This window comes from Salvia splendens, chromosome 5 (genome assembly GCF_004379255.2).
Source record: "Salvia splendens isolate huo1 chromosome 5, SspV2, whole genome shotgun sequence".
NCBI classification, from domain to species: domain Eukaryota; kingdom Viridiplantae; phylum Streptophyta; class Magnoliopsida; order Lamiales; family Lamiaceae; genus Salvia; species Salvia splendens.
Window position 1 is genome coordinate 3,768,454 of NC_056036.1, and position 13,189 is coordinate 3,781,642.

The 13,189-nt window shown below is 35.5% G+C and overlaps 2 protein-coding genes across 2 annotated transcripts; both read right to left on the reverse strand.

Annotated features, from left to right (window-relative positions):
* Positions 1–3,130: 3,130 nt before the first annotated feature.
* On the reverse strand, positions 3,131–6,972 carry LOC121803686 (putative E3 ubiquitin-protein ligase XBAT34). Its single transcript, XM_042203321.1, has 9 exons — positions 6,647–6,972; positions 6,007–6,121; positions 5,554–5,634; positions 5,365–5,453; positions 5,193–5,284; positions 4,798–4,879; positions 4,502–4,604; positions 4,107–4,192; positions 3,131–4,032 (listed from the first exon to the last, which is right to left on the reverse strand). Exons 1-9 carry the CDS (start codon positions 6,746–6,748, stop codon positions 3,352–3,354), a joined length of 1,431 nt encoding a protein of 476 aa, XP_042059255.1. The 5' UTR covers positions 6,749–6,972; the 3' UTR covers positions 3,131–3,351.
* Positions 6,973–8,070: 1,098 nt separating this feature from the next.
* Positions 8,071–12,963, reverse strand: LOC121802794 (protein tas-like). Its single transcript, XM_042202498.1, has 8 exons — positions 12,645–12,963; positions 12,386–12,481; positions 11,910–11,993; positions 10,780–10,940; positions 9,982–10,099; positions 9,154–9,289; positions 8,854–9,032; positions 8,071–8,529 (listed from the first exon to the last, which is right to left on the reverse strand). Exons 1-8 carry the CDS (start codon positions 12,906–12,908, stop codon positions 8,290–8,292), a joined length of 1,278 nt encoding a protein of 425 aa, XP_042058432.1. The 5' UTR covers positions 12,909–12,963; the 3' UTR covers positions 8,071–8,289.
* Positions 12,964–13,189: the final 226 nt, after the last annotated feature.

Consider the following 13,189-nt stretch of genomic DNA (forward strand, 5'->3'; position numbering starts at 1 on the left):
TACAAGAAATAATATAATAGACCACCAAGGCAAAGCAACGAAAATAAACAACGGATCAAATAACTACCAAAGCAAGAAACATAATCTCAATTGTAAACAACATTTAAATTATAGCATTGAAATACGGCAATCCGCAATATTTGAGAATTTAAATGTCTTACATTGCTCTAGTTGCCAACTACTAAAGGTTCAAAGCACAAATGATTTAGCTAATTTATCAAAACATGTCTAAGCTCAAGGCATCACCATACATGAGGGCGTGTCAATGAGATTTAACTAGGCTCATAAACTATTGTTGTGGTATCATGACACCGTCGATTCACCTTTCTTCGATGCTAGTGGTTGACCTTATCGAGCTATGATACAAATCGCATTAGTTTCAGACATGTCATTGATGACAAGATATACGAAAACAATGACGAACACATAAACTAAAGGTTGTTAGGATATATTGAAAATCATGTTGTAGGTGCCATTAGGCAGCGGGCGGGGTAGATCCATATCCAAGGCAGCTAGGGTTTGGGTTGGCGCGATAGAAGATAGCCGGTCGCACCTTAGTATCTTTTAAAATTCATTTTCATTAATTACAAATTAAATCCACACTTATACGAGCAAATCGACAATGAGTTATTCTACAATCTATTGTAATTCTTCTGGTTTGGCAACATGTCGAATTCAAACAAATCGAATTAGATGCACCAAATTGCATGCCATTATCAACTCTAACGATGATATTAATAATTTAGAAAAAGAGATTAATATGAAGAAACTGATAGTAGTTAGATAGATTCGAATTAATTTGAAGTTCTAGGGGGCCTCTATTATTCTTGTTTCCACTTTGATTAACCAAAGCACGTGCTCATGTTTTAATAAACAATTTATGTGAAAGTTTAAACAATCGTCTGAGAAATTTCTGTCATGATTAAATATAACACCTCAATTTCAACATACATTGTATTTGAAATTTTTTCCCTCGAGAATCTTGAATTAGTTATTAATAATACTACGAAATAAAAGGCTCTCAAACGCAAATAAGGGGCGCAGTGAGAAAGAGATTTAATTTAAGTGCTGAAATATAAATGACAATATTGGATCGAACTAAATATGAATAAGAGTTGAATTAGTTATCATCTAAGGATTCTTAATCGAATCATTTAAAAGAATAATTTTTGAGGCAATTTAGTAGTAGCATTTAAAAGATATGGCATTTTTACTTTTTTGTGCCACTTGCGCGCATCATGTAATTAAAATTAATTTGTGAGGTAATTAGTACTGTATTTGAAAGTATAATTTAAGAATATTTACTATTGTTTTACCTCCTCTACCATTGCCTAACCGGAATAACTTTTAACCAATATAAATACTAGTTGTGCTGTAGTAATAGATTGAATTACAAAAATGGTCCATGGACTATGAGTTTATCTCGCCAATGGTCCATGGACTTTAAAAATATCACCAGACATCCATGGACTAAGGGGTTATCTCGAAAATGGTCCCTTTTCATTGTTTTCGGTCGAAAATACCCTTTTGGGGGATTAGGCCAATTTGGTCTTTTTACACTTTTAACATTTTAAATCTGATATTATTTCAATTATGTACTAAATCTGATATTATTTCAAAATTATCATTCTTCTTCCCTTTTGTCATCCTTCACTTTGTTTCTTTATTTCAATATTAGATTTAATTTTACAAAATTAAATTTTAAATTTCAATTTTTAAATATCAATAAATTTTTTTAATTATAAAAATTATTAAATAACAAAAGTTAATAGTCATAATCAATATTTGATAGTGTCTAATATTTAATCAATAAGGTATGACAACGCCTTAGTTTTAATCAATATTTAATAGCTTTAATTATAAAGAGATCATATAACACGATTTATTCTTAAATAAATATGCATTTAATGTAAGACTAATATAATTTTCGTTTATTAATTTGAAAACAATCCAAATTTACTAGAAAATTTCAACAAAAATATTCCTATATAAAATTTTTAGTAGGATTAAATTTTTAGTCCAACTTGATAATATTCAATCACAAGCAATTATAACAGCCGAACGAAGGCTAATTAGAATAACTCTTATTTTTCCTTCATGATAAATATTATTTTTCTGTGCTTCTTCAATTCAGCTAAATATTATATTAAATAACAAAAATTTATAGTTTTAATCAATATTTATAGTGTCCATGAATTAATTGTTTTAATTAAAAAATTTATTGATATTTAAAATTAAAATTCAAAATTTAATTTTATAAAATTAAATCTAATATTGAAATAAAGAAACAGAGTGAAGGATGACAAAATGGAAGAAGAATGATAATTTTGAAATAATATCAGATTTAGTACATAACTGAAATAATATCATATTTAAAATGTTAAAAGTGTAAAAAGACCAAATTGCCCAAACCCCAAAACCCCCGAAAGGGGTATTTTCGACCGAAAACAGTGAAAATGACCATTTTCAAAATAAACTCTTAGTCCAGGGATGCCTCGCGATATTTTTAAAGTCCAGGAACTATGGACGAGATAAAACCATAGTGAATGGACCATTTTTATAGTTCACACTAGATTGAAATAGATTAGTACTTTGATGTGTTTATTAGTACATACTAATATGGAGTCCTACCACATAATCTTTGACACATGTCGATATGATCACTCAAATAAACCTACCCCTACATGTCCTCAAAGCTTCATTTTCCACACATTATTAAACTATATTCAATGTAATCGGAAATAAAATACTGACACATTTTCGTACTATTATTCATCAATTCAAATATATGCTAATTTCAAACATATATTATGTTCAGCTATATTGTTGAAAATGATGGTTTAGACTATGCTTTTATATATGAAGTATTCTTAATGAAATAAGAGACTATTTATAAAATGTATGGAGAAAAAAAAAGTAAAGTCAAGGATATATATATTTATTTATTTTCCCTCATTTATTATGGGTAAGCGGTCCACATAAGATCATCAATTTTCTTATATCAAATTGTCAATCTCCATCTCCTCTATCAACATCAAAATTTGGTCATATCTCAATCTTCTGCGTATTATTTTCTTTATTAGTGACACATAAGTAACATTTACCACATTTTTAGGTCGCCATGTACAACTTTGATCAAGAACAATAATATTATTCGAAAACACAATATACATAACTATCACTTACAATATATGTATAGCACACAATCACAAACTCAACCTCTCATTACATTCCCTTCACCATAATGTACTTCGATTTTGAGTTGCTACCACAACTCATTCGACTACTTCAAAAACTTCGACCTTTGATCCTCGATTCCTGCAGATGCCAACAGCTTCCGATAATCGGAAATCAAACGGCATATATACGAATAATCTGATCAATCCTGGATCGACACACAGGACAACCCCAGCTCTTTGCCTTAATTTCGTTCAAACACCTCATGCATCCGGCCATGTGGCCACACGGGACGCATGCTCCCTCGAGCGGGGCGTCGAGGCATATAGTACAAGACGAATTCGTTTCCTCGCCTTCCTTTGCATTGGCTTCAACAGTCGAGGCATCCACAGTGGACGAAGATAGATCAATTGGGCTAGTGTCGATAGACGGGTAAATAATGGGACCGGTGCCTATATCAGCATCTGAAGCGGGAGGAGCTGATGGAACAGCAACGGACAACGGAGCCTCGGGAGTTGGTTGGACAACAGATGGGCCACTGTGGTCGTTTTCTAGGACGTGAGATGGACCAGCTATAGATCCAGCTTGCTGAGTTTCTGATTTGACCCTGCTTGCTGCTCCCTTGTTGTGAGGCTCAATATGGTTGGAGCTATTGCTTGAGCTGGCTGTGCTTGTGCATTGACTGGCTTCGGATCCAAGATATGTGTCAGCATTTGATGCCCCCTCGTGTGTGACCGACTGAAGAGAAGCACTGATTGCCATAGCCAGTAGCTCGTCGTCTTCTGCACTTGATGCAGCTGCAGTCGGTGGAGCAGTGGGGGGTTGGTTGCCAAAAGGAAATGACGGGTGCATCACCTGATTTTCAATCCATTCATTCAGTTCAAGAATTCAATAACAACACATGAATGTGTGAGAGAGAATGTGAATACCTGAGGAATTCCTTTACAGGCATTGCAAAACCTTTGCAATTGGTGCTTTTCACTTTCAATAGCAGGTGCCAGTTTGATTCGAGTACCTGAAAATGCAGGAGACACAAAAATGATTCCGCCTTCAACGACACATGTTTGCAACTATTTTCATGAAGAACGACATAAATCCCTGACACCGAGGATTAGTTCAAACTTTAAAGTATCAATAACACATTTTAGCAGCACTTCCTCAACTCTGTGTCATAATTTTAGATTCCCTTATCGAAAGTGAGAGTGAACGAATTAAAGCAGTAAGTATACAAAATTTCGCACCACTGGTTGGCCAAGGAATAGAAACAAGGGCAAAAATCCATTAACATGGGTAATCATAAAAAAGAATAAATGTAAAAACTTACTTTTAGATATATCAGATATGACTGCTGCTGGATCTGGCTGGTTGAAATTTGGTTCTTCTAAGTTGGCCTTCCATAGTTGAATAGTCATGCTTGGTTGAGCATCCTGATAATTACCACGACAACACATCACCAGGTTGTTGCAAAGTACTAGTACTATATTCTTACCAATGAAACTATCTGTAACCTCTCTAAACCCTTGAGTTTGTTCGTGTATGAGATATGAACTTGTGGAAAGCATCTACGACAGATAAGCACACACTACAGTTGATTGGCACAGAAGAAATATAATAAGGTACCTGTGGACCGGCATATATAGCAAGCTCCAACTTGAAAGGCCTTGCAAGATTACGGGAACCGCATGGCAAGACAACCACCCATCTGCAAAGATATTAGAGAAAGAAGTCAAGGTAGGTGTTAACAAGAACATAAATCTATGTAACTTGAAAAGCAAATTGGAAGGCAAAGAAGACCATTTTCGAGTCAAAGGGACAGATCATAAGAAAGTTAATGGCTCCTACTTCTTAATCAAATCAAATGATATGTGGTATATGAACATTGGTCTGTAATCCAGCAAGAGAATTGAATGAAATGAGAGCCAAGCTATATTCGAGAGGTATCATCCGAAGGACCAACTCCAACATGAATACTCTACACTAAACAATATAAACAGAAATACCAATTTTATACTCACACTTTTCTTGAGAGCAGTTGAGGCGCAAAACGTTCCAGAAATCCAGGTCCGTAATGTTCCCGCAGCCAACCAGCGAACAAGCAAAGATGGCTCTGAGCAGCATACGGAAAGAGGTGAGCTATCAGAATCACCATTAGCAAAGAAACTAAACCAGAATGAGTTACGAGTATACCTCAATAGCTCGTACAACATTGCCAAACCCTTTGGCTCTAGCAAGATCAAGTGGGGTATTACAATCGTCATTCATTATTAGGGCATTTGCTGAAGTTTCAATGGAAAATCAAAATAAGAAGATATAATAAACACGTTTAATCTACTCGACTATAAAATCATGGCAAATTGAGGGTGTGGGAATGCTCACCTCCGTGTGAAAGAAGTAATTTAACAGTCTGATCCAGCCCTCTTTTGGCAGCATGATGTAAAGGAGTTCCTGCATGGCGACCTTCAAGAGAAAAAGAAAATTTTGGAAGATAAAGAAACATGCTAGAGATTCAAATAAAAACTGGGATAGACAATGATAATTTGAATCACAAGGTTCCATAGCATGTACTTGAAGCGCAAAATCATGTTTTGCCATCCGAGAAACAGAGAGAAGCTAATGATGATTTATGTGATTATAGTAGCATGAACACAATCAACTGACAATCAATTTTCTTTTCTAAATGAATTAACAACCAATAATTTATTGACAATTTCCAGTTTCGCGCATTGCAGTTGCAGATAGGGATAGGCACTATCAGAAACGAGAAGGTAGGCAGGTTAAATCATGAACACTACATATAATGGAATGGAAGGAAGAAACAAACTCAAATACCTGGACGGTATACATTGACATTGGCACCCAATTCAATCAAAGTTTTTGCTACGTTATAAAGCTGTGGGTTCATGCAAGCTACAATCAACGCAGTCTTGCCCTCGCTGTCAATCCACTGCCACCATAAGAAGAATTCAGCACACAAAAAGTAAATTCATGGGACTCGGATATTATATATATATATATATATATATATATATATATATATATATATATATATATAGATACGGATTTAGCATAATAACATCAAACAAACTACCCCATTCCCGACCCTGTGAACTATGGATTCATACTAGTTAAGCTTTTACTTGCAATCAAGTTTAATTCGTTACGATTCAAGCTTGGAGCATCATCAAGTGATATAGGATTAATGTGTATGATGCACCCATAAAACAACAGCATAAATAAAACACCAAACATCAATTTAGCTACTAAAACAAAATGAATTATTTTGCTACCGATCACACTCAAAACTTGTTAAAACAAAAGCAACACAAACCCAGCTTCACATATAAGCCAATTGTGCCATTTAATATGTAATCGGATTGGGATAGGCATTGACTAACATCAACAGCATAAACACATAAAACCTATAAATATAAAACACGGGAAATTTTGCAAGAACAATTAGATGGGATACCTCAAGACCAGCACCTTGAGTTCTGAGAGCTTTGATGCCCTCAATATTCCCATAATTCACCTGCTGAAACAGCAATTGATCTTTAGATGTTTGCTGCCCCATTGATTTTCTTCCTTCTTGGAATAATCAAAAAGGAAGGAAAATACGAAGAAAAATTGATCGCCCAATTCGTTATCCCAAAAAAGGGATTAGAGAAAGAAAAATAAAAATGGAATTATATAATCGAAGAATTTGGTGAATTGGGGGCGACGCGGGTCTGGATATGGAGAAGAAGTTTCATGAGGTTGGTTCCTTACTCAATAAGAGATGAAAATCAAATGCAAGATTCACATTTCCATGATTTAATTTTAATCAAAGTGACCGAATTTTAATAATTTAGCCTCTTTAATTTCCACGAACTTACTTATTCCAAAACAATAATTGTTGTCTTCCTACGATAAATCAAAGAAAATTGCCGAACAAAAAAATAATAAAAATAGGCAATTTTTTTTTATAAAGATACAAATAATTTATGTAAAATATATTTCAACAAATATTGCGATAGTGAGGTCGTTACACTGTTTCAGTAAAAAGTTTTTTTTTTTTTAAATTTAACAGGTAATTTAATAGTAGTATATATTTATTCGAGACTAAGTTTAAATGGATGAAATTATAAATCCAGGCGCCGCTCGAAGCTAATCACCTTCCGATATTATTGTTTCTAATTAATTTGTGTAACTTTAGGTGGAGGGGTTACCAGTAGTAATTTATTGTCTTATTTACTCTTTTACCAATATAATAGTCGTCGTACTACATAGATTTCAAATTTATACGGAGTAGTTTAAAAAGGAAGACGAAACTTCACTACATCAATGGATGACATGTAGAGAAAAGTAGAAATAAGATGATATGTACATTGCCGGATAGTGGGATCTTCATCTTTGCACAAATGGATGACTGAGGGTCCGTGGTGGAAAACGTCGGGGCATCCTCCGGGTTAGGCCTATATGAGATCAGGTCCGACCCGGAGATGCATTGAAGGATTATCAAGGCCTACAATACCGCTACCTTTCAAGTTTTATACCGTTTTTCTTTTCTTTTTTCTTTTTAATTTAGTAAAGGCTTTGCCATTTTGGAACGATGAGGATCGAAGCATGAATCTCACTCTTTACACAAGATATTTACTATTTGGATGTCCCTGAACTGAACGAAGATATTATAGATACAGTTAATATTATTATACCGACAATACATATGAAAACTTTAATAATTCGGGGCAGGTGGTCTAGCCGTTGCTAATAATGGCATTATCTCAATTGCTAGATAGTGCTGGGGAATAATTTCATGCAACTTATAAGAAAAATACTTATTCAAGGTCACTTCAAGGGTACTGCTCTTATTTTATAGTAGTTGTATATGTCACATTTACGTATAAAAATATAGAGTAACACAAAAAAAGTATCTCACATTTTGAAGGTTCCCTCAAAAAAGAAAAGAATCTCAAGTCACACCCAATACATACAATCTTCTCTATTGTCTTCTCCCACATGTTGACATGCATACATGTGAATAGTGAAGATTATTGATGACAGTATTTTTTTTCACTAAAATCTGAGATAAAATATTCAGAGAAACACAAGGGGTTATAGTGTGGATTCACTAGCCTAATCAATTGCAGGATCTTTGAATTTTTTGAAAACAGATTCAATATCCTGTGTCACCTCAGGGGGCAGAGGCCTCTCAGTTGTCAAAAATGCATCCATATTTTCTCTTAGTTGGTCCATAGTAGTGGCGCCTATGATTGAGCTGGTTACAAATGGTCGGTCTCGTGCAAATGCAAGAGCTAACTCAACTAGACTCAGCCCATGTTTCTTTGCCACCTCTAGGTACTTGGTCGTAACTTCCTGGAGATTTATATTAGATACAGTTAGATCAGTGCCATCTCATAATGTCTGAGGGTATCTAGACTGATAGTACATGTGATAGAGTAAGTTTTTACAGGATTAGATGATCAAACAACTGAAATTGGACAGCATGTGGTGGATTAGCCTATATAAGTTTTATCTAACTTATCGCCCAAAGCAAACACTCCTTTACAGGATTCAATAGCATGAAATGCCAAATGTTTTTATTCATGTAGTATATGTGAAGGATGTAGACAATAATGATCTTGGAATAAAGTATTTGATGATAGTGCTCATAAAAAGTGGAGTAGCATCTTTCCTTACCTTAGCGAAAGACTTATTGTATCTTTCCATGTAGCCAGGAAATAGGTTAAACCTGCCTTTCTTTGCAGCTTCCGAGTTGATGTCTAGATACTTCCCGCTTAATGATCCACCGGCAAGGGGAGAATACGCAAGCAAACCAATGTTGTAATTTTTTGGATGGCACACTTCAACCAGGTCGACTGCACGTTATTACAGTATGTTAGTTTACTGACTCGACTTGCTGTATGGTAAAATTAGGACATGAGTGTCATGATAGAACTTTCTTCAAGTTCTTCTTGGGTGTGCTGAAGTATAACTTACTTTCGAATTTGCACCTAACCAGCATACTATAATTATTTTGGATGCTGACGATTTTTGGTAGTCCTTCAACTTTTGCAGCATGAACAAACTCCATGACTCCATATGATGTTTCATTGGAAACGCCAATGTACCTCACCTGTTTAAATTTCGGTAAGTGGCAACCATTATTGAGTTGTAGTTATAATAAACTGCTTGGCATTGACTTGTTCATTATTTACTTATTTATTTGAGAGAATTTGAGTTAAGCAATGTAATATCAGACTAAGCAATGTAATATCAGACCAAGCAATGTGTTCTCCTAGATAAAATTTTACATGAGATCTGTGGAAGCGTGTAATAATGCATCTTAACAAACAGACTCAAAAGAGCAGCCCAATCCGAACCACAGTCATTCAACTGATCAGAAACTCATGAATTTCATTTCCATAGAGTCAAGAAACGACATATACACCCAAAATCTGAATAGCTACGAGTCTTATCTGCTATCATCTTTTCACGGTGAGGTTTTTTTCTTGCTTTTGTGATATAGTAATTAAAAAATATCAAAACAAGTGTATTAGTAAACGGCCCTATAATGTGCTTGATATATGAGGTCTTTGTTCATACTATCCAGATTAGTGAGGTCATAATATTATTAGTATGATTATATCTTTGCGAAAAGAAACTTAGTAAATAAGGTATGCCATCAATGAATAAAATAATCTGAATCTGATCAATTTGGTCAACATATTCAGTTAATAAGGTAAAAATTTTCCGGAAACAACCTGTTCCCTTCTACTTTTGACTATTGCAAATGCCAAAAACATTACAGAAACAACAGAAGTGTACCTTCCCCTCATCAATGAGTTCTTGGAATCCCCTCAGCTGCTCAGCAAACGGTACACTTTCCCTCCACTTTGAAGAATCATACAGATATTCCCCAAATAATGGAACATACCGATCTGGCCTGGAATGTCAAGTAGTTGTTTATGAGCAGAGTTGCAAGGATACCTGGCTTAGTGTGTTCATGTGTAGACTGCAGAGTCTATGATGCCATTTCTTTGTTATCTCAATTGTTCTAAAAGCTAAACCGGCTACAGCTGCATCATTATCGATGAGGATATTTTGTGCAAATGAATGATATATAGACAAGACAAGTAGAATTTCCTAGCACAACAACTCCACACAAATACCTCCTTTGAGAGGAAGCTACAAGTCTCAAACCTATAAAGAGTCGAACCTATATCTTTAAAACAAAGTAAAAATTTCATTTACCCAGGATAACTGCTTCTATATGGAAGCTGATCTGATATTTATAAGCTTCTTTTTACAAGCAATGACCTAAACTTAAAATGTACAGTACTGCACCGAACAAGAAGAATAAATTTTGTATTACCAATCGAAGAATTATATGAACCACCAAAACCTGAACAAACAAATGGTAACGGTGGGCATTAATAGTTGAGGAGTCCATAATTAGTATCAGATGGCAAAACCAAATACCTTCAGGGACTTTTATGAGTCAACAAAATATTTTCTGAATAAATCAAGCAATGTTAAATTCAAGTAAACACATCCCCTTTACCCTAACATTCCAAAAAATAAGAACTGAATATGGTATAACTTATAAGATGTAATGGGTGTTACCAGTGAATCTGGAGTAAGTCGATGTAATCGGTATTAAGACGTTTAAGACTTTTCTCCACACTTTCCCTGATATTAGCAGCATCAACTCGCGGAGCCTCTCTACTGTCACGCAAATAACGGGATCGCTCTGAGTAACCAGACACTTTTGTTGCCAGAATAACCTAGTTTGAAGAAAAGAGATCTTGAGATGTCTCACAACTCTGCCATAATGCAAAACCATAAGAGGACTATTATATCTGATGCATTATATGTTGATGATCCAATGAAGGCATACGGAGTACATTATTTCTGTAAGTTCTATACCACACATTGTGACACAGTAATGACATTAAATCTTGGTCATTTGGAGTAAGCTGGGGGCTCCCACAAGTTACATTTCGGGAGACTTATCAGAAGGATCCACATTGAGTATGAAATTGAAAATTATATGAATTCTCACTATCACCAGTATAGCAGCAGAAAGAATGATCGAGCTATGGTTTAAGACAATGGATTTTGTAATTTGCGCCTGGATTGAGGTTCTACCTGGGGTATCTCATTAAGTTATGTGTTTTGTCATTGATTAATTTTGGTAGGATTGCATTAGGGTATAAATTAAGGCTGGTCACCATTAAATATGTTGTCTAGAGTTTCTAAATTTCAGCAGCCGTTAGCTTGGATGGCACTTCATGCTGAGGAAGTCATCTAGAGTTCATATTCAGTTTGATTTGTTTGTGGACAGTAATGCATTCCTCCTTCTTTTGTTGTTTCCATAAAAAAATGAACAACTTTCAACAATTAATGGAATAACAAATTCATTAGTATTTGACAGTCCGTAGCCTTATTTGTCAAGTTCTTTGGCCTAAAATTATCAAAAATATCTAGGCTACAGCCATGAGATTATCACAAGTAAGATTTACGAGTTACAGATGTGGCCATTGATATTGTAAAAAGTCTATGACAGTGACACCCCAAGAAATCCTGGATCATGGGTTATAGATAGATCGTACAAAAACATTAAATCCTTCTGACTCTCAAGGTTTTGCAACAGTGAGAAGAGGAAGGAAAAAATGGTCAAAACTCAATGAAGATACCAATCAAGCATGAAAGTGAAAGTCCAAAACAAAACTAGAGTTAATATAACTCCACACCTTGTCTCGGGGTTGAGTCTTCAGCCAGCTACTGATATACAGGTCTGTCCTCCCCTGGGTTTCTTCTCGCGGGGGTATTGGATACTTAAAAAGGGCAAGAAAAACAGAATCTCTTATTAACAAGAAATGGCAAACAAAAAATGTGCTTAGAAGATAGTACTGCTATTTTGCAGAAAATGTGAACCTTCCTAATCCGTCTGCTAAAACAGAAAAGCTGTTCAAACAGGCAGTTTTAAACTTATGCAACTTCAGTTGCGAAGCATCACAGCCAGACCAAAAAACTTGAAAATAATTAATAAAAAACAATGGACTTAACATGATTGATTCAATGTGCAAAGACAGTGCAGGAAAAATTGGTAGTCTCCATCCAAACATAACTAGCAAACCCATCCCATTGCAGGGTTATTTATAATAAATTCATCACATTCTAATTCGCAGTGGCACGTATAGTTTGGTGAATTGTGATTGAGCTTTACCATTTCCGCAGTGTCTAGAACATTAATTCCACGCCCAAACGCGTAGCTGAGCTGCTCGTGAGCCTCTTTCTCTGTGTTCTGCTGGCCGTAAGTCATCTGCAATATGCATAACCACACAATTCCATCACTCTATTAGCATAACTAAAACCTCCAGATACCCTAGGCATTACAAATTTACAATGTGACTGAAAATTCTGCCATAAAAATACGAATAATTTCAAAACGCAGCAATTCGAATCAAAATCGAGAGAGAACTCACAGTGCCGAGAGTGATTTCGCTGATTACGAGGTCGGAGTCCCCGAGCTTTCTGTACTGCAACGAGTTCTCCGGCTGCTTTTTGCTGAAAACAACGAAGCTGTTGCTGCTCTTCTTCTTCCTCTTCCACCTCCAAAGCACCGCGAGGTTCCTGCCGCCTACCGGCGGCGGCGCCTGGTGTAACGGGAAACAAGTCACGGCGGAAGTGGAACATCTAGCGTCGATGAGAGACGCGAGAATTACAGAGGAGTTGAGCGATGAAGCCATGGATTCGTTGATGACACGGTAGCTGCCTTTGAGCCTATATAGCTATTCTAACCAGTGCTCTAGATTATTACTACATTGCGCTTAGGCCCTCCATCTACTAGGTTATTATTTGTCACACCCTTTACTTTTTGAATGGGTGTCGTTGTAGTCACATTGCCTCATTTCCCAATATTGAATTTGCCAAAATTCATTTCTCGTGAAAGATTAAGATTCATTAAGTCAAGACTACTCTTATAGTATGTCATTATCCTTATTAAATATCGATTCATTATATTCACTCA

What these genes read in the sequence shown, in the direction of transcription:
- LOC121803686 (XM_042203321.1), bottom strand. Translation starts at nt 6,748, where the DNA reads ATGGGGCAGCAAACATCTAAAGATCAATTGCTGTTTCAGCAGGTGAAT. An exon ending in TGTCAATGTATACCGTCCAG is followed by an intron (nt 5,635 to 6,006) that starts GTATTTGAGTTT and finishes TTTCTCTTGAAG; the next exon opens with GTCGCCATGCAGGAACTCCT. An exon ending in CTATATATGCCGGTCCACAG is followed by an intron (nt 4,605 to 4,797) that starts GTACCTTATTAT and finishes GGTAATTATCAG; the next exon opens with GATGCTCAACCAAGCATGAC.
- LOC121802794 (XM_042202498.1), bottom strand. Translation starts at nt 12,908, where the DNA reads ATGGCTTCATCGCTCAACTCCTCTGTAATTCTCGCGTCTCTCATCGAC. An exon ending in GCGAAATCACTCTCGGCACT is followed by an intron (nt 12,482 to 12,644) that starts GTGAGTTCTCTC and finishes TGCATATTGCAG; the next exon opens with ATGACTTACGGCCAGCAGAA. An exon ending in TTCTAGACACTGCGGAAATG is followed by an intron (nt 11,994 to 12,385) that starts GTAAAGCTCAAT and finishes GCCCTTTTTAAG; the next exon opens with TATCCAATACCCCCGCGAGA.